Source organism: Coccinella septempunctata, chromosome 4 (assembly GCF_907165205.1).
Source record: "Coccinella septempunctata chromosome 4, icCocSept1.1, whole genome shotgun sequence".
Taxonomy (NCBI): Eukaryota; Metazoa; Arthropoda; class Insecta; order Coleoptera; family Coccinellidae; genus Coccinella; species Coccinella septempunctata.
In genome coordinates this window covers 39658014-39679103 of record NC_058192.1, presented here as the reverse complement: position 1 = coordinate 39679103, position 21090 = coordinate 39658014, and the positions used below count along the sequence as shown (strand labels likewise).

The window sequence follows — 21090 nt, the reverse complement described above, 5'->3', positions numbered from 1 at the left end:
AATTGAGGGGGAGTGTAGAAGATGAACAATTGTGAATGATATTTTTCTATGTTTAAAAGTAGGTTAAGACACTTTTGACATGACATTTTAATAATATAGTAGTAGCCGATGAGGTTAGTGTGTATTGTATTTTCAAATACCGAATTAAAAGGATTGCTAAACTTCTGGAAGTATTTTATTCAAAAATATTAAGCAACCTGGAAAACGATCTACTTTCAATATATATATATATACTTTTTGCTGAACGTTTTTCATTTAATTTATCTAACTTTTCGGTTGCCCTCTTTTGATTTTTCTCCAAGTGTTTCGTTATATCATTTAAATTCTCAATATAATTCTCAACGTAATTTTGAATTTTCTCATTGTGAGTTTGTTCGATTGGTAAAGAATAATTTAGATCTGCTTTTATTATTTGCATGGGTGTTAATTCTAGGCTGGAATGATTTGAATTATTATAAATTAACAAAGCTTGTGCCCATTTACTTTGGAATGTGGAGTTTTTAGATTCAATAGTTCTCATTTGTTCGATCGGGGTTGAATGGAATCTTTAAACTAAAGCATTTGAATTAGGATTATAATTAGTAATATAATGAATTTCTATTTGATGGACTCTGCAAAAATCTTGTACTACGCTATTTTTAAATTCAAATCCATTGTCACAGGTTATTTTTATAGGAATGCCATAATGACTGAAAAACATTATTAATTTATCTACAATTTCTGTTCCCGTTTTCTGAAGTGAAGGGTAACACTGACCCAACCTTGAAAATGAGTCTACTATGCTCAAGCAATAATTTTGTCCAAATCTTATATGTAGTATCACAATAAATATGTGTGAAAGGTTTTGATCCTATCGGGTTTGGTTTAAACTGTAATTCAATGGGTGTTCTTTCGTACTTATTCTTTTGACAAATTTCACATGCATTAATATAATTTTGAATATCTTTATTCATATTCGGCCAATAATACTTTTTTCTCAAACTTATTAAATTTTCTCTTAAGCCACGATGAATAGTCTTTGTTTCATGATATTGTTGAATTCTCAAAAGTTGTTCTTCTTTATCTTCTATATCTTCTAGCAAAATATTTGAAATTTTGAAATTGAAGGTTTTATAATAGAATTTATTCTGTAAAATGTTTATAAAAGGTTTTTCTAATTCCTGAGACGCAAAATATATTGTGTATGACTTTTTGGGTTGTACGAATTCTTTAATAAACTGAAAAATATCTTTATCAATTGAATTAATGGACACTCTAAATCTGAGTTTATCTCCAAATAATTTAATTTTTGTAACATTAAAATTCGATGCTGTTTTGAAAATAATTTGTAATGGATAGGCATTTACGCTTCTTTCAGTGTAAGGAATTTCTAAAATGGGGTTTTCAATACCACTGTGAACTGTGATATCGCTATGTATAATAACATTTCCTGTTTTTAATTCACTTAAATCTTCATTTTCTGAAACTGGCAATTCCTCATTAGGGTTAGTTAAAAGATCAACACATTCGTCTAGTTCATCATCTGATATGTGATGAATCAAAGAAATTTCGTCATCTTCGATTCCATTAAACTCTTCAATATACTCATTTTTTGATCTTGAGAGATAATAAATAACTAAATTAATTTTCGATTCGTTGAAAATATATTATATAATATATATTTATATCATATTGAAAATGCATGAAGGTCATCCATGTATTGGCGAACGAATGGAAGCCTGAATGATAATCTAGGCAATGTGAACTTGAGGAGGTAGGACATCACCATGTTTGCTAAAATGGGAATCAGACTGTTACCCATCGGGCAACCAAATTTCTGTCTATAGAAGTTGCCCTTATATATGAAATAGTTGGACTGAAAAATGAACTCTATTATGTCGATAAATGTCTCCTTTGGAATTTCTGTGTTTGGGAGAATTAAATCCCACTCCTGGTAAATAATCTCTATTACAAGCTCCACTGAAATATTGGTAAATAGTGACACTGCGTCCAGGGAGATTAGCTCATATTCGTCGGGTAGTTTGAAGCCATTTATCTCCTCTGCAAATTTCTTAGAGTTTATTAGCGAAAATTCCATATAGTCTGAGAATGATTTCTTCAGGATGTTGGCCATATATTTACTCAGTTTGGATGTAGGGGAACCTATGGTGTTCACAATCGGTCGCATAGGAATTCCTTCTTTATGTAGCTTGGGTAGGCCGTAGAATCGTGGGGGTACAGTATCATATGACATGAGGTCCCTTGCTTCAGAGACATCGACAAATTTCGAGTCTTTTAGGAATTTAACCAGCTTATTGTTCTTTGTTTCGATTTGGTTGGTGGGGTCTCTATTCAAAAGTTCATATATCTGTCCATCGTTTACCAGCGTATCGCATCTCTCAAAATAGTCCACAGATGTCATCAGAACGCTCACATTACCTTTGTCTGAGTTTAACACCAACAAGTCATCTCTTGATCTGAGGAAGTTCCTGGTTTCTTTATATAATGAATATAAATAGCTTGGTTTTCTTATATTGTTGAAGTGGAAGTTTGTAATTATGTTGGTGGTTTGAGCCCTAATAATATCTCTAGTTCTCTCGCTCAAATCGCTTATGATATATTCTACATCCGATAAAATCTTTTTTATGGATATCTGGTTGTTGTGTGGAGGGACTCCAAACTTGGGACCTAGTGACAGCATTGTCTTTACACCCTCGGGTAACTCCACACCAGAGAGGTTTACCAGCCAAGACTGCTTCGTGGACAGCTTCGAAATATGCTTTTTTATAAGTCTGTCAAATTTACTCCTTTGAACATTCCTAACTTTATTAAAACGTCCATTGTAGGATCTTATTTGTCTTGCCTGATATTCATTGAAGACGTCAGGGGGAATTTGATTTCTTAGGGCACCCATACACTCCTTCAGTTTTCTTTCGAGTTGTGCCACTCTTCTTTCGGCAAACTTGATTTCCAGAGATAGGATTTTCGATCTTAACTTGTCGTTGAATTTCTCTATATCTTGTACTGTATGTCCGGATATATCCACAAATCCATAAATGCACTTAGAGCCTTCTGTGATATGTTGAGGTATCAGTCCATTGTTTTTGCACTGGAGTAGGAAGATCCTCCTGTTTCTGAAATTAGCCAACTTGGTGTTGTTGATTGCCCATAATTTCATATTGTGAACAGCATCGTGTCCAAACCTCGCTGCAATGTCTTGATAAAAGCCCATTATCTTAAGTAATTTTATTGAAGTAATAGTCGTGAAGGTATAATGAATTTCAAGGCTGTTCGACTAGGACTGATATCTCAACATATCACAGAAGGCTCTAAGTGCATTTATGGATTTGTGGATATATCCGGACATACAGTACAAGATATAGAGAAATTCAACGACAAGTTAAGATCGAAAATCCTATCTCTGGAAATCAAGTTTGCCGAAAGAAGAGTGGCACAACTCGAAAGAAAACTGAAGGAGTGTATGGGTGCCCTAAGAAATCAAATTCCCCCTGACGTCTTCAATGAATATCAGGCAAGACAAATAAGATCCTACAATGGACGTTTTAATAAAGTTAGGAATGTTCAAAGGAGTAAATTTGACAGACTTATAAAAAAGCATATTTCGAAGCTGTCCATGAAGCAGTCTTGGCTGGTAAACCTCTCTGGTGTGGAGTTACCCGAGGGTGTAAAGACAATGCTGTCACTAGGTCCCAAGTTTGGAGTCCCTCCACACAACAACCAGATATCCATAAAAAAGATTTTATCGGATGTAGAATATATCATAAGCGATTTGAGCGAGAGAACTAGAGATATTATTAGGGCTCAAACCACCAACATAATTACAAACTTCCACTTCAACAATATAAGAAAACCAAGCTATTTATATTCATTATATAAAGAAACCAGGAACTTCCTCAGATCAAGAGATGACTTGTTGGTGTTAAACTCAGACAAAGGTAATGTGAGCGTTCTGATGACATCTGTGGACTATTTTGAGAGATGCGATACGCTGGTAAACGATGGACAGATATATGAACTTTTGAATAGAGACCCCACCAACCAAATCGAAACAAAGAACAATAAGCTGGTTAAATTCCTAAAAGACTCGAAATTTGTCGATGTCTCTGAAGCAAGGGACCTCATGTCATATGATACTGTACCCCCACGATTCTACGGCCTACCCAAGCTACATAAAGAAGGAATTCCTATGCGACCGATTGTGAACACCATAGGTTCCCCTACATCCAAACTGAGTAAATATATGGCCAACATCCTGAAGAAATCATTCTCAGACTATATGGAATTTTCGGTAATAATTTCTAAGAAATTTGCAGAGGAGATAAATGGCTTCAAACTACCCGACGAATATGAGCTAATCTCCCTGGACGCAGTGTCACTATTTGCCAATATTTCAGTGGAGCTTGTAATAGAGATTATTGACCAGGAGTGGGATTTAATTCTCCCAAACACAGAAATTCCAGAGGAGACATTTATCGACATAATAGAGTTCATTTTTCAGTCCAACTATTTCATATATAAGGGCAACTTCTATAGACAGAAATTTGGTTGCCCGATGGGTAACAGTCTGATTCCCATTTTAGCAAACATGGTGATGTCCTACCTCCTCAAGTTCACATTGCCTAGATTATCATTCAGGCTTCCATTCGTTCGCCAATACATGGATGACCTGATCTTCTCTATTCCAGTTGGAAAAGATCTAGAAGTCTTAGAGAAGTTCAATGATTTTGACAACAATATCAAGTTCACGATAGAAAAAGAGAAAAATGGTACAGTACCTTTTCTGGATACAAAGCTTTGCAGAGGTGAGGATGGTACAATAAGGTTGGACTGGTATCAAAAACCAATGAGCTCAGGTAGATACATAAACTATGCCTCATATGCAGACATATCATCAAAAACAAACATTATCCTGGGCCTGAAGAAGAGAATCTTGGAGATAACACACGAGACCTTCAAAAAACCAGCAATTGCCAGACTCAAGAATATACTGGCCGACAATGACTACCCCAACAGACTCCTACAGAATCTACTAAACACAGACCACTATCCCATCATTAGAGAAGAAAGGGAAGAAGAAAACCAAGACCCAGAGGCTTCAATCAAGTTTGGCTCACTGCCTTACATCAGGGAGCTAACCCCGGAACTTCTGAAGTTGTTGAGACCACATGTGAATATGAAAATAGGGAAATACAACATGGTAACAAACAGACAATTTTTCAAGACATCTCAAGATAAAATAGATAAAAACAAACGTAAGAACATTGTCTACAAGATTAACTGTAGACACTGCCCCCCGACCTATATTGGACAAACCTCACAGTCCTTGGGGAGGAGGATGACACTCCACAGAAGCGATTCGAGATTGAGACCTGAGCGCTGTGCACTTGCGAGACACGTTAACTCCACAGACCATCAAATGGATTATGAAAGTGTTGAAATCCTGGACCAAGAAAGTAACTACAACAAGCGCATCTTCTTGGAAATGTGCTATATCAAGGAAAATAATGCGATGAATGATAGATCCGACACTAACAACCTGAGCAGTATATACAGTTTCTTACTTACTTGTGACAGAAAACTATCTAGTGCCGCCACTGCCTCGACTTCGACTGTGTGACAATTTAAAAAAGTGCATTCATTACCCCTAAAACTATATTTTATTTTGTTTTTGACTTAGTTCAAATGACTAGATAAGATGTTTTATATTGACTTCAAAAATTTGGTTTAATGTGTGTGTTCACGTGATAATTATTCTTAGAACTATTAGTGGAGAAGAAGAACTTTTGACTGATGACTGTTGACATTTCATGGACCATAGACTAACCTTAGATTTAAAATTGTTACGACGACACGAGTTATTCTGAGCCCTCAAAATTGAACTTAATAGGACTTATTCTGTATTTTGGGGTGATACTTGGTGTTCTAATGGTATGAGAACATTAAGATCCCACTTGATTTCTGAGTTGCCGCTTTTATGTCATAGCTTCGTAAGTCCTGAGATGATACCTCTATGCATTGTAGAACATCTTTTCTAATTACAGTTACTCCTGAAGATGTCCCAAACTGGGGACGAAATATAGAGTATGAGAACGAATTGACCTTCATTTCGCCCAAAAAAAAACCTAGTCGAACAGCCTTGAAATTCATTATACCTTCACGACTATTACTTCAATAAAATTATATATATATATATATATATATATATAGTTTTGTTGGAATTGGATCTTTAAGTTTTGTATATAATTTTCCTACAGTTTTTTGGTTGTACACAGCAATTTTGATGTTGTCCTGTTTAAATATGTTTTTCAGCTTATTTGTTAATCCATTTATGTTGGGGTATGAAGCGTAATGAGTTTGTTCTGGTGTATCGACAATTTCTGGGCGTTGGTCTTCTGTTTCGTGGCTAGAGAAAAGTAGTTTATTCAACATTCCGCATGGGTACCCATTTTCTTCAAAAATTGTAAATAGTTTTCTTATTCCCTCTTTCACATGTGATTCGTGACATATTCTACTTATTCTTTTCTTCATCTGTTTTATTACATTAATTTTCATGTTTATACTGTGATTCGAGTTATAATGAATCATCTTATTAGAATGAGTCTCTTTTCTATACCATTTCAATTTTATTATGTTGTCTTCCCTTTGAGCTTTTGTATCTAGGAAGGGTACACTATGTTCTGAATCTTCTACCTCTAGGGTGAATTGTAGGTTTTCAGAATAAGAGTTGAAATAATTCAATGTGGTCTGTGTTTGTTCTTTTGGAACTGACATTATTATGTCGTCTACAAAATTTTTCAAAAATGGTACATTGAAAGGTAATTTGCTTACACATATTTTCACTAAATGGTCCATTACATATTGAGCTAGTCTTGGGCTCAGTTTGGACCCCATCGCACACCCAAATATCTGGAGATAATATTCTCCCTGGAAAACACAGTAATTATTCTCCAACAGGAACAGGATTATTTCTTCAAAGTGTTCTTCATCAATATCAGTATATAGTTTTATCACATTCCATTTTTGTTTTATCACTTCAATTATGTCTTTTTTTGTCTTAATTCCCAAACAAATTAATGACATCAAGAGAAATTAACGTGTAGTTTTCTGGTAGTTTGAAATTATTTATTGTTGTTGCAAAGTGAAAAGTGTCTTTGACGTAGTATTCATTTTCTTCATCATATGCTGTTTTTAGGATGTCAGCAACAAATTTAGATAACTTATTCATTGGACTATTTAGACTTGATATTATAGGTCTCATTGGGAACTCATTTTTATGAACTTTAGGATTTCCGTAGATTCTTGGAGCAACTGAGTTGTATGTTTTCATTGTTTTTGCTTGTTTGGTTATGTATTTCAGTTTTTCAAGTCTGTCTATATACTTATTACATTTTGTTTGTATTGTCTGGGTAGGATCTCCAGGTAGTCTCTTGAAATTTTCTGACTGTAAGATAGCTTTCATCTTCTCATTATAATCTCTCTCCTCCATTATGACCGTCACTGCACCCTTGTCACTGTTCAACACCACTAGATCACTATTTTCTTTTAAAAACCTTTTGCTTTCCCTATACCATCCTTGAGTTAAATTGTTTTCCTCAGTGGGTTTATGGATATAATTTGTTACTACATTTGTAACCTTTGCTCTTTGTATATCTTTCTTTCAGCTGGTATGGCATCCAAAATATATTCGGTGTCTGCTATTATACGATCGATGTTGACGTCTTTTTTTGTAGTTGGGATACTGAATTTGGATCCTAAAGACAAAAGATTTTTAACTGTGTTCGGTACTTCTTTACTAGATAGATTTTTAATCCATTTTTCTTGAGTTTTGAAGTTAGAAATACTGTTGTTTTTGAGGTTATTAATTTTTCTTATATTGTTTTCTTTAATTACGTGAAACTCTTTATTAAACGAGATCTCTAGTCTGCGTTGATATTCTTTGAGAATATATTCTGGCAGATGTTGTAACCTGTGTTTTGTTTTATCATTTTCTAATTGTAGTCTTCTTATTTTTTGATTAACCTGACACAGTTCTAGGTTTAAAATTTTCTTCTTTGTGACATCATTGAATTCCCGTATTTTCTTATTTAATCGTTGATTTCCGTATTCAAATAGTCCCATATTATACTTTTTAAATTAGATGTTATGTGTTTTGGTGTGAGTCCTTGTCGTTTGCACTCCAAAAGAAATATTCGTCTGTTTAAAGCTGCAGTCATCTTCTTGTTGTTAGTACTCCATAATTTCATTTCCTTTGTTGTTCCGGATCCATAGTTGTGTGTTATTTCTTCGAAAAAACCCATGGTATTGATAGAAGGTTCAATATTTAATAGTCTTTAAAATTATTGATTTAATTTGTGAATAAGGGTATAACGACTACTTCTGTAGGGAGAATTTAAGAAAAACTCTTCATTCTATGCCAAGCTTTCGAATTTAATTTAATTCTTCTTCAGGGCTTCTGGAACTACAATAATTTACATTTTCAGTTTAATATTAACCTTTGTTGACTTACTGAATTTGAGGTTATTTAAAGAAGTTCCGCAAGGCCATAAACATTTCTCGTCAACAAATTTAAAATAAAGTTTTTGGGACATCACATTCCATTCGACTACAATGTTCAAACAATTCAAAAAAATTTTTTTTATTTATTACAAATGTGATTTCAACGATGTTTTCTTCTTTAAGTTGTTTTTTATGTGAAATATTTGACTCTAATTAAATATTATTTTTTGACATTGACATACAATTAATTTTTCTTTGTGTTCTCATTCACTGACTGGACCGTCGTAAAATATCAAGTTTTCTTTAGATTTTTCTAACAAATACCTATATATGTTACTTAACTTATTAGTGTCTGTTTTTTTGTTCATGACATTTGTCTGTTTATTAATTTCGACCATTTCTAACACCAATCTCTTCTGATAATTTCTTTCTATTTGTAACACATTTACTTCTTCAAAATTTATTTTATGATCCAGGTTGTATGCATGGGTTGCCAGTGCGCATCTTTCGTGGTGTTTAGTGATGTCAGATTTATGTAATGCCAATCTACTCTTCAACCACTGGGATGTCTGTCCTATATATTTATTTTCACAATCTTCACATTTCAACTCATATACTACGTTGCTTTTTAGTTTTGTTGGAATTGGATCTTTAAGTTTTGTATATAATTTTCCTACAGTTTTTTGGTTTGTTTTTTTCACCATTCTAGGATTAGGTCGTTGAGGATGCCAGGTCATCTTGACCAAGACATATCTCAGTTGCTCGTGAGGAATCTACGCACGATACGTGTAGTCCACAGGATAACCTCCTTTTGCGCATCGCCTATTATGCTCTCATCGAGGTCGAGCTTCAAATTATTCTCCACCAGATGTGTTTCGACAAGACCATTGGTTGTTATGATGAGAGGAAGTATTCTCGTGCAGGTAAGTCTATTTATTTCTTTTAGTTCGAAGGCCAGGTCGTGATATTTTAAAATATTTTCTGTGTACGCTCTTTCAACATTGTCATCCGCTGGAATGGTAACGTCAGCTATTATTACCGGCTTCAGTCTCTTCTCGAAGAGCACAATGTCGGGACGATTGTGTGGAATGGACCTGTCTGTTATGAGTGGTTGGTCCCAGTAAAGCTTCACCTCCTCATTCTCCAGGATCTCTTTTGGTGAGTATTTATGGATTGGTTGGGTCGTTCCGAGTAGTCCATATTTTTTGGCGATGGCTTGATGGTATGCCTTTGCCATGGAATTGTGGCGGTCCGTGTATTCTCTTGGTGCTAGAATTGGACAGGACGACGTGACATGTTGTATTGTCTCAAGTGATTGTGAGCATTTGCGGCATCTATCAGTGGTTAAATTTTTCCCTATTATATTTTTCAGGTATGCTCTGGTGGGTATGACCTGATCCTGTATGGCCGTTAGTCTACCTTCTGTTTCCGGGAACAGGTAACCAGCCTTTAGATATGCAAGTGATTTCTCTCTATCAATTTTCTTATTTTTCAGGGCTGTTGGGTACCTTCCATGGAGTGCTCGGCCATGCCATATCTCTGACAGCTCTTGGATGTTGGGGGGCGCAGTTGGATCATTGCTAGATGACAGGTTTAGTGCTGTTACATTGTCATCTTCTTCAGATAGCGTTTTGAAGAAAGGTAAGTTTCTTGATCTTAAATATTCCCTCATCTCATTAACGGTGTTGTGGTGCGTAGTTTCAATGTTCTGTAGCCCCCTTCCTCCATATTTTCTAGGTATGTATAGTCTATTGACCGAGGCGTTTGGGTGATACATTCCATACCTAGTTAAGAGACCCCTTACTTGGGTGTCGATGGCTCTCAGTTCAGTTGTTGACCATTTTATTATTCCGAACGAGTATGCTGAATACGGTACCACCCACGTGCTTATTGACGTGAACATTGCTTTGTAGTTCAGTTTGCTCTGTAGTACCTTCTTTAGTCTGCCTATGAATTTGTCCTTGAAGGTGTTTTTGACTTCATTGGTCCTTATTTCTAGACCTTGCTGGATTCCCAGGTATTTATAAGTTTCCTCTGGGCCCAGCGTTTGAATGGTGAGATGATCCTAACCTCTCATTGCCTCTCCTTCTGTTACTTTCCCCTTCTTCATGTGTATAACAGCGCACTTATCCAACCCCATTTCCATTTTTATAGTTTTAGTGAATGATGCCACTATTTTCAGTTCTCTCATCAGCTGTTCTTCGTTTGCGGCATATAATTTAAGATCATCAATGAAGAGTTGGTGGTTGATGTTCGTATTTCTCCTTTTTTCGATCACGTAGCCGTATTTGGAGTCATTCAACAGTTCACTCAAGGGGTTTATTGTGAGGCAGAACCATAGGGTGCTTAATTTGTCTCCCTGAAAGATTCCCCTTTTGATTTCGATTTCTTCAGTTGTGTATCCTCCTTTATTGGTGTTTACATGTAATCTTGTCCTCCATGTTCCCATTAGATGTTCAAGTAGATTGATCTTTGTCTCAGGCACACCGTAGAGCCTTAAGATTTTTTTTAGCCATGAGTGTGGAATAGAGTGTGGTATATAGCTTTTTTATAATCAATCCACGCCATGGATAGGTTACGCTGTTTCTTTTTCGCCTGTTTTGTTATGATTGTGTCGGCGATCAGTAGCTCCTTGCATCCTTTTGCATCTTTTCGACAGCCGTTCTGCTCACGAGCCATGATGTTATACTTGCCCACATGTTTCCATAGCTTGTGTGTGAGTATTCCTGTGAGTATTTTGTATATCGTCGGCAGGCACGTGATGGGTCGATAGTTTTTTGGATCTTCATTGTTGGCTCCTTTGGGAAGCATATAAGTGATACCAAGTGTGCAGGATTCTGGTATAACTGATGGGTTCGTTAGTGCTTTCTGAAAGAGTTTAGCTAATGCATCATGCGTTGAATTGAAGTATTTCCACCAGTAGTTATGTATACCGTCGGGTCCTGGTGCAGCCCAGTTATTTGTTTTTTTTAGCACGGTTTTTATGTCATGTCCAGTTATGATTATTTGTTCCATCATGTATTTATTTGATTCAGTTTCTGCTTCTTTGATCCAAAATGCCTAGTCATCGTGATCTCCTGCATGAGCCCAGATTTCCTTCCATGTTGCATGTATATTTTCTGGTGTTGGGTATGATTTGTTGACTGTGACTGTCCCTTCAAGTGAGCGGTGAAATTGTTTGGGATTTTTGTAGTAGAGTTGGCTGTTTTTATATCTTTTTACCCTTTCATTATATCGTCTTATACGATTTCCTAAAGCCTTAATTTTTTGTTTCAGAGTATCGCATAGAATTATAAGTTGCTGCCGAAGTTGTTCGTCGCGGGCCTTGATATGATGTTGTGATGTCACTCGTTTGACAATTTTCCTGGTCGGTGAGTTGTTATTCAGGTAAGTATGTAGCGTGCCTATTATTTTTCTGATATTATTAATTTTCTTTTCCAGGCGTGTTTTCCATGGTGGCATTTTCTCTTCTCTAGGTTTGGTTTGTCTACTATACAGACGAATTCCATTCTTCTCACATACTGTGATCGCTCCCGCGTACACAGAGTCGACAAAATCTGCAATGGTGGAATCACTTCGTATGCTGGATTTTATCACGGTGTTGGCTCTTTCAACGCTCTCTAGGATTTTCCGTGAGCCTTTGAGTCTTGGTATTTTCGGTCTATCCTGCGTAGATACTCTGGCATACATCTTCATGTTTTTCTGGAAGATTTTGTTGGTTTGGCACCATTGAGGGGTTGGTTCCATTGGATGTTCTGCATAAGCTTCCTCATTGTCGACATCTGTGTTCTCTGCTGGATTTGGTGTGTGAGGCCTTATACTTTTCTTAATTGCCTCCAGTTCAACAGTGGAGAACCTTTCGTTCTGAAGGAACAGCCTAACTCTATTGACAAGTAGGTTCGGGTAGGACTGCTTCTCTGGATTGATCTCGTTCCAAATGGTTGTTAAAAGTTCTCTGTAGTTCCCTCCTGTGTCGTGTTGTTGTTGCTGAGCAATGAAATGAGTACGCATTAAAAGGATATTTTCCTCCTGCGTCCAGCGTACTTTTCCATCTCGCGTGCTTGAAACCTCAGCGGGACGGGTTCGAATTTTGTCCAAGCTGATGCTTCTTCTTTCCCTTCCATGCGAATTCGGACGTACGGTGCCATCTCGGGGGGCTGCGCCGCTTGCCCCACAGCTTACCCCATCAGGCTCTACCTCTGGACGGCTCCGAAGAGGGCCAGCCCGCTGCCCTCTACCGCCCTTCATCATACTTCTTGTGACAGGAGCTCCATATTCAGACAGACAGATGGACAGGTGGACAGATGATGCATGAGTTTTGCGAGCAGATGGGCACCGCACAGTTCAAGACGAGGTAGGGTCACAGCTTTACAGGGAGCGATTTTAGGTTTGGCCGCTAGAAGAGACACGTGATATTGATCAGATGATGTAGAATTGCGAAGATAGACGACTGCAGCGTAGTCCGACTCAGATGCGTGACAGAAGCCAATTAGCTGATGAGCAGAAGACGACAGGACAGGGATCAATCGTGGGATATAAAGTTCTGCCAAGGTGGGAAGCTGGGATTGAAACCGCAACCACGAAGGCTGGGATTCATTCAAAAGAGGTTGGTCCCATTCCAGATGAAGAAGACAGAGCTGACGGAAGAAGATTTTGGAGTAGAAGGTGATAGGAGCTAGCCATCCCAAAGGATCAAAGATTCTGGCACAGTTCGTTTGGTGACTGTCGTTGAAGTCAGGCGGACCGAGTAGAAAAAGTAATCAGATGCAGGGTTCCCGCCAAGTCCCAGAATCTTGAGACTTGGTTAACGGTCAAGAAGAAGGGGGTCAATAGAGGAGGAGTCTCGACGATGTTCAGGAGGAATACGGTCCAGCAGAGGAGGATGATTAGAAGCCCTTTGCGCAGCTCGAATCGCCTGCCACGAGCAGATCCTGAATTTGGTGTCGTAGTTCAAGAGCTTCAGATTCGGAGGAACAGCCTGTCAAGATGTCATCGACATGAATCTCATCCAGCAATACATGCATTGCAACAGAAAATTTAGGCCCCTCATCCGAAGCCAGCTGCCGAATGGTGCCAAGTGCCAAATAAGGAGCGGCAGAAAGTCCATAGGTGACAGTGTTCAAACGATAATATTGGACAGGTTCCTGTTTGGCGAAACGCCAGACTATGCGTTGATAGTCTCTCTGCTCAGGGCGTATCTGAATTTGTCGATACATCTATCTGATATCGGCAGTGAAGAAAAATCGATGCAGACGAAAACGAGGAAGAATGGAAATGTCCGCTTGCATTTTAGGGCCGGTAAGCAGAAGATCGTTGAGGGACTTGCCATTAGACGATGCGCAAGATGCGTTGAAGACCACTCTTATCTTAGTAGGTGGATCATCCGGATGATATACAGGATGATGAGGAATATAGTAGGGTTCATATCGAGGACGGTCAGATGATTCAGGAACCGATTCCATATGGCCGCTTTCGAGATAATCTCCCATGAACCCGTGATAGGCGCTGCGAAGGTCGAGGTTATTATCTAGACGATGCTCCAACCAAATAAACTGCCTAGTCGCCACATTGACGGAGGTGCCCTGCTGATGAGATGATAAGGGCAGACCAACAGTATAACGGCCGGTGGAGTTACGGCTGACATTGGCGCGATACAGGACCTCACATTATTTCACAGCGGGTGTCAAGGGGAGCACGTCAGGTACCTTATCGAATTCCCAAAACCGTCGTACGATGTTGACAAGTTCCTGATCCGAGTGCTGCGCTGAGCTCAGCGGAATGGTTGGAAGATCAGGAACGGCCGAAAGACCCATCCTATCAAAGGATAAGATTTGGGGAGATGCGTCAGATGAGAGAGTTCTGTCACAAGAAGGGGGGCAGGCAGACACCGAGCGAGGAGCGTCATGCTGAGAGGATGATGGAAGAGACACAGCAGACGGTGACCCTGCAGAATACGATGGAGAAGTATCAGAAGAAGAATTGAAGGCAGTCACTGAGCGAAGAGAATCAGGATGGGAAGACGATGGAGAAGTCACAGCAGACGATGACCCTGCAGAAGATGATGGAGAATTTATCGGACGTGAAGCCTGATGAGTTCTTCGAGGACGCCGAACCTGACTACTGACAGTGTCAGGTGAGAACGAGACATGCTTGGTCGTTTTACGATGACGAGCATATCGCCCATAGAGTACCCAACTTTTGCTGAAATTGCACAACAGATTGCGGCACAGAAATCCCCCACATTTGCAGAAATTGCGAAGCCGGTGGCGGTCCCTGCAACTCAAGTTGCAAAAACCCAAAACGCGCCGCCCACAAAACGCGCGCGTAAATGAAGTTCATCTTCAGACGAAGAGACCGTGAAAAAAGCTACGGAGTTGCCTGAAAAAGATAAAATTCCACCCATCACGACGATGGGTACAGCCGATTAGGTAGAGATCTCAAAATATTAGCGTGAACTCAAATCATACTACGGTAAATTACCTACTATCTCCGGTACAACTTCTGGAATACTCAACTCAAAATTTTTTTCAACCCTGTCCTTGAGTGTGAAGTATTGGAGTTGTGGAGTTGATTCTATATCTTCTCGCATCATGCTTGACATTGCTTCACATTTTGCTCATTTAATTAATTTGTCTGTGAGTTGTGGAATTTTTCCTCATCTCCTCAAAAAGGGTGTTGTAGTTCCAGTGTACAAAAAAAATTCTGCTCATGATATAGCAAACTATAGACCAATTTCGATACTCAGTGTGTTTTCCAAAGTTTTCGAGCGGATTGTGTTCAACAGAATGATGGACTTCTTAAACAAGTATCACATACTCGATACCTCACAACATGGGTTTCGACCAGGTCGCTCAACTCAGTCTGGGGCTCTTTATTTCGTGGGATCTGCATACGAGTATCTCGATAGTGGCCAGTTCGTCGCAGGGTTATTCTTTGACCTATCTCGGCCATTTGACAGCCTCTCGTTCAAAGTTCTCATTGACAAGTGCTACAATCTTGGTTTCAGGGGTGTGTTTCTTTCTTGGCTCTCAAGCTATCTACACGGTAGAACAATGTCCGTCAAAGTGGCTGATTTCATTTCAGCTGAACGAGAGTTGAATATTGGAGTCCCACAGGGTTCTTTGTTGGGGTCGCTCCTTTTTCTCATGTTCATTAACGACTTACCTGAAAATTTGAGGAAAATGATGACTAACTCATCTAATTTCCCTAATATGTTCTCACTATCCAAATTGATTAGAATACTTTTGTTTGCGGATGATACGTCTATGTTGGTTACAGCTCGAAATTTTGACGATCTACAGAAACTCTGCTGTGAGTTGGTGCAGTGTTTTGTTGACTGGTGTCGATCAAATTCCCTCATGATGAATATCGAGAAAACCCAGTGTGTTCACTTTACTGTGAGAGGTGATGAGCAACAACTAACTATTCGCCATCAGGACGACATCATTTTTTCAGGGAACACACGAGGTTTCTCGGCATCTGCATCGATTCCAGTCTAAGATGGGTTGCACACATTGATTTCATTTGCGGAAAACTTAATAGTTCCTTCTATGCAATAAGCAGAATCAAAAACTCTCTTTCTTTAGAAGCTATCATCAGTGTTCATTATGGTTAAGTCTATAGCCACATATCCTATAATATCCTGTTGTGAGGGAACTCATCTGATGTTAGTAGAGTATTTATGATACCTACAGAAGAGAATCTTGCGAGTGATTTTCAATATCCTCCGAGGTCCTCTTGTCGTCCGACGTTTGTAAAAAGAGAGATTCCAACTGTGGCTTGTATCTACATTTTTAAGTGCTTGTTGTATTTCAAGGAAAATGAGGGAAACTTGTAATGAACCCCAGTTTTCTGACGAAAATTGGAATTCATTTTAGTGCATTCCTTTCGTTTTACATTTTCGTCTTTGAAAATATGTTGATTCTCGAATATTCAGTACATTCATTCCGATAGGCAGAGTAAATGTAAAAAACCGTTTATTTGTGTTTAACGTTGTTTTTCTTGCATGCCGTTGAAGATTTCGACGTTTTTCTGATGTTGATATGCGATAAACCGGAGCTGACGACGTTTTTCATTCTTGTCGCATTCTGGAATTTTCAGATTTTCACCGTGAGGGGGGATTTGCCTATAAAAGCAAATTTTCCCCCGCGACGGTCACTTTTACTTCAGTACTTTTGACTTTTCGCTCTGTGACTTCAGTCTTCAACGTGGTGACTTCTGCTTTTGATTCGGTTGTTTTACTTCAGTTAGTTTATGCTCCGTATTTTCTGAGTTTCGCCGTTTAAGAATAATTTTGTGTTGCATCAGTGCTATTAAGAATTAATTTTTAGATTTTTTTTTTCTTTCCTTTGATTTTCGCGAGTGCCTGAAACAAAGGAGGTAGGTCCCCGTCGGTACCGTTCAGTTTCTTTGTTAGACCTACACCGGTTACTTCTTTGACTTTGACACTGCTGTACTGTATCGCTTTCTGTTGTATTTTATCGTTCTTTACCCTGTTTCGCGAGTCTGACTTTTCCCTTCGCTCTCAGTCATGGCGCGCAAGCCCTTGGGGTACTGAAGGGAAAGTCCCGTCAACCCCCCTGTCCGCGTTCCGCGTCATAAGTGTTGAATCCGCAATCTCTTCTTTTTTATCAGTCATGGCGCGTTATAGCCCTTGGGGTAGAGAATAAGAGATACAGCTCGTCGTCAGTGAAATCCCGTAGTTGCGCTTAATATAGACCTTTTCTTCGCTATCAGTCATGGTGCGTTTTAGCCCTTGGGGTAGCGAATAGAAGTCTCGAATAGACCCGCCCTGGTTGTGTTTCATTTCTGGAGAAATACAATTACATCTCGATACCGTATAGCAAGTCCTTAGTATTCATTCCGTCAGTTCTGGTTGGCGCATTTTATTGAACCTTTGATTTTTTTCACTGCACCCGGTATAAACTTTATAAAGTGCTCGTGACCGGATAGAATTTCCCGAATGTATGTTCGCTTATAGATTCGCTCATATTTCATACCTACACATATCTCCCTTGTACATATAATCAGTTTCCGAAGGTGTGAATAAACTTTTACATCATTTGATTTTGACTACTTCGTTATCGCAACCACCCTAGATAACAGCGAACCCTGTCTCCGACTAGCAGCTACTCTGGTAGGTTTGCTATTCTTCCTAGTGAAAAGAATAGCTGGCGCTCGAGATAAGTATTCTCCGAGGTGACCACGTTACAAAAAATGGCGCCCGAGCAGGGACAGTGCAAAATCTAGTAGGAAACAACAGAGGTGAGAAACATTAACCGGACAGTGAGTGAATTCCCGAAACAGTGAGTAACTATTTCTTGAACGGAAAACTGCGAAAAATAATCTTGATCTGTGTTTTATTTCCTGCCACTCTGTATTGAACTGTTGTACTGTTTATTGAATTGGACTATATTTTGAAAAATTTCCTATTGTTACCCATTGAAAATAATTTGTGATTATTCTTTTTGCCGATTACTCTATTGAGTTGTTGAAGACTGAACTGTTATTGCGCCGTTATATCAGTGAAAATTATTCCAGATTTCTCATTATTTCTTATTTATGGAATTGAACTATTTTAATTTCGTGTTGAAGGTGAGTGAATTTCCGAACATTGAAAATTTATTGTCGCAATTGGTAAAATTTAATAGGTTTGATTTACCAATCAGTTTAATGGTGAATCACCTATTACCCTGTTGATAACTTGTCTACCTGCTTTATATTTTCTTTTGACCTGTACTGTTGAAACTTACCGATTATCTCTGATTTTTCTGAAAACTGAAATTCGATTATTGTGATTTATTTCCCAACTATTGAACTTGAAAAACTGTTTGGAGTTCGACCTATGCGTTCTGGTGCGATTCGAATTTCGGGAAATTTTCCGGACTATACGAAACGACTTGCGAGTGTGTGCGGCATTTCTCGAATATTTTCGGATGTTAGTGGGACTGATTGAAATTTTTTTTCGAGTAACGTTGGACTTGTAAAATTTTTAGTGTGATACATCGGGACTTGGATTGTTTTGGTGCGCCAGGACTTAGACATTTTTTTTTCTCTGATACACCGGGACTTTATTTTTATTTTTGGGGTACACCGATACCCACTTGAACTTAAATGAGTAGGTTAGCCAACGATTAACTTACCGGGTCGGACTTGGAACTCAAACGGATTGTGAAAGACATACCGAGTGTGAAATATTGGTGCGTTCTTAATCGGACTTAGTTGAATATAATATGTCGAACATGGATGTGAACCGGTTACTCAGTGATGAACTTACATACGAATTACAACTAAGGGGACAATCAATACCGGATACTGTGATGACTAAACGGAGTCTGTTACGACAAGTGCTTCAGTCTAATGAACCTCTATTACCCCCAACATCATTGAATCCCGCCTCGGAGATTGAGATTTGCCAAAATAAACTCACCGATTTGGTGGAATCCCTTCAGAACTTCAATCATGAGAATGCGGCTAACGAATTTTCGCGAATTTACACCAGATTAATACACATTCAAGGAAGGCTGGACTTTATTGTCACTGCAGACACAACACAGTTACAACTAGTTGGACAAATGAAGACAACTACAGCTAAGGCATTGGAAACACTGGAGGAGCTACGTAAGAAGAGTAATCGTGAACAGACGGAGCCATTCAACCGAGATCAGAAGTCTCTTTTGGATGTGGAGGTGCCCAGTTCACCTGGGGTGTCGCCGATCCCACCAGAGAGGATGTCAAGGGTTGAGACATCACTTATCGACTTGGCAGATGGTGTCGATCCTCCTGTAGTAGCCAATGTCTCACGTACTGGTACACCTGTAAGGAATTCAACATTAGAAGAGGTCATGAATGAGACAAGACAGACATGTAGAGCATTACAGCGACAGTTACCAGCGATACCTCTCACACAGTCACAGGACTGTGGGACAACAACACCTGAAGGTCCGACACAGGGTAGATGGATTAATTCTACACGAAGGGTGTCTTTTCCACACTTACCTGCACCTTGGATAAGTCCTGACCGACCAGTTATCACAACACCTGCCAGATCAGAACCGGAGTCACGATCAACAATACCAACTATACCAGTACACAAGTGGAACATTTCCTTTGATGGCACTGGAAGTGTGACCGGATTCCTTGAAGAAGTGGAGAGGCTGGCCGAATCCCGTAAAGTGTCCCTGGAACAAGTTTTTGAATCAGTTTATGAATTACTATGAAAGGATGCTAGGGATTGGTTTATTTCCAGGAGAGGTACTTTCAACGACTGGGAGGATTTTAGCAACCAACTGAAAGAAGCATTTCTGCCAGTAAACTACGAGGAGAATCTGTTGGAGGAAATAAAAAGACGAACACAAGGACCTGAAGAAAAGTTGCCTCTGTATGTTACCCGGATGCAGAACTTATTCCAGAAACTCACCTATACAAAACCATCCGAGGTGGAGCAAATCCGGCTTATCCGACAGAGGTTGATCCCGCCCTTACAGCAGGCCTTGGCCTTCCAGGAGACCAAGACTTATGATGAACTTCTCCGTAAGGGAAAAGTTTTTGAACTGGTCCAGTGGCAGATGAGCCAGTACACCAGGCCACCCTCAAAACCAGGTTTCGTGGAGGAACCTCACCTGACGTACAGTCCCCGTCAACTGAACCGATATCAAGCAAGTTTTTCGATGGATACCGGAGAACAGGTTCACCAAACAACTGATCACAGGGAATCAGTCCCGCCGACGCCGGCCAACCAGACACGACTTTCTCCGCCGGGGGAAAGCCGTCCAAAGCCACCCAGGTCCAGAGAGTCAATAGTCCAGCAACAAGAATCACACCGTCCGACTCCTGGAGACAGGTCCGAAGGTCGATCCGGAACTTCAACACCGCCACCCCGCCGTCGAGCCGAAAATAACCAAGCTGACCGGACCGAATCATCATCAGGGAGGAGAGTGTCCTTCCAGACACAGTGTTTCCGATGTGGTGGATATAGCCACATGCGTCGAGAATGTCGCAGGCCACCGAAAATCTTTTGTTCTCGATGCCAGAGGGAGAACATTCTCTCACGAGATTGTCCCTGCCGTCCGGAAAACTAGACGGAGGTATGGAGAAGGAGTCGACCATATCTCCCAACACACTGACGTCCATGACATCGACTGCCTGGAATGATAACTGACCGCTTGTCGAAGTTAAGATAGCCGGAGAGCACTACAAAGCATTAATTGACACGGGAGCCACGAAGAGTTTCGTAAGTCGGAAAGTGGCAAAACAATGTGAAAGCAAGGGAATCACCGGACAACATGTTGAGAATGGTTTCGTGGCGGTTGCAAATGGTCAACCCACGACAGCACCCAAACTCTACACTACCGCCGTTCACCTGGCTGATTATTCCTTGACCGACATAAAATTTTTGTTGGTGCCTGATTTACCAATTGACCTCATTCTAGGAATAGACGTATTAGGAAGGTTCAATTTTTCCATTAACCTCAGTACCGCGGACTGTTACCTGGAAGGTCGACTGATTGCCAAACCAACACCGAAAATTCAAGAAGCTATTGAGGTGCAGGGCCGGAGAAAATACCTGAATACACTTGCGGACAACACGTCACC

General features: G+C 39.5%; 3 protein-coding genes and 1 long non-coding RNA gene across 4 annotated transcripts; 2 read left to right on the top strand and 2 right to left on the bottom strand.

Moving 5' to 3' along the window:
- Positions 1-1666: 1666 nt before the first annotated feature.
- On the bottom strand, positions 1667-3211 carry LOC123311725. The gene has a single exon (XM_044895795.1). The coding sequence runs from the start codon at positions 3209-3211 to the stop codon at positions 1667-1669; it is 1545 nt and encodes a 514-aa protein (XP_044751730.1).
- Positions 3212-3253: 42 nt separating this feature from the next.
- Positions 3254-5617, top strand: LOC123311724. Its single transcript, XM_044895794.1, has one exon. It carries the CDS (start codon positions 3254-3256, stop codon positions 5615-5617), a length of 2364 nt encoding a protein of 787 aa, XP_044751729.1.
- A 279-nt stretch (positions 5618-5896) lies between these two features.
- Positions 5897-6094, top strand: LOC123312581. The gene is made up of 2 exons (XR_006537653.1): positions 5897-5987; positions 6042-6094. It is a non-coding gene; the product is annotated as an uncharacterized LOC123312581 (long non-coding RNA).
- Positions 6095-11556: 5462 nt separating this feature from the next.
- LOC123311723 lies at positions 11557-12744 on the bottom strand. Its single transcript, XM_044895793.1, has one exon. The coding sequence runs from the start codon at positions 12742-12744 to the stop codon at positions 11557-11559; it is 1188 nt and encodes a 395-aa protein (XP_044751728.1).
- Between the last annotated feature and the right edge of the window lie 8346 nt (positions 12745-21090).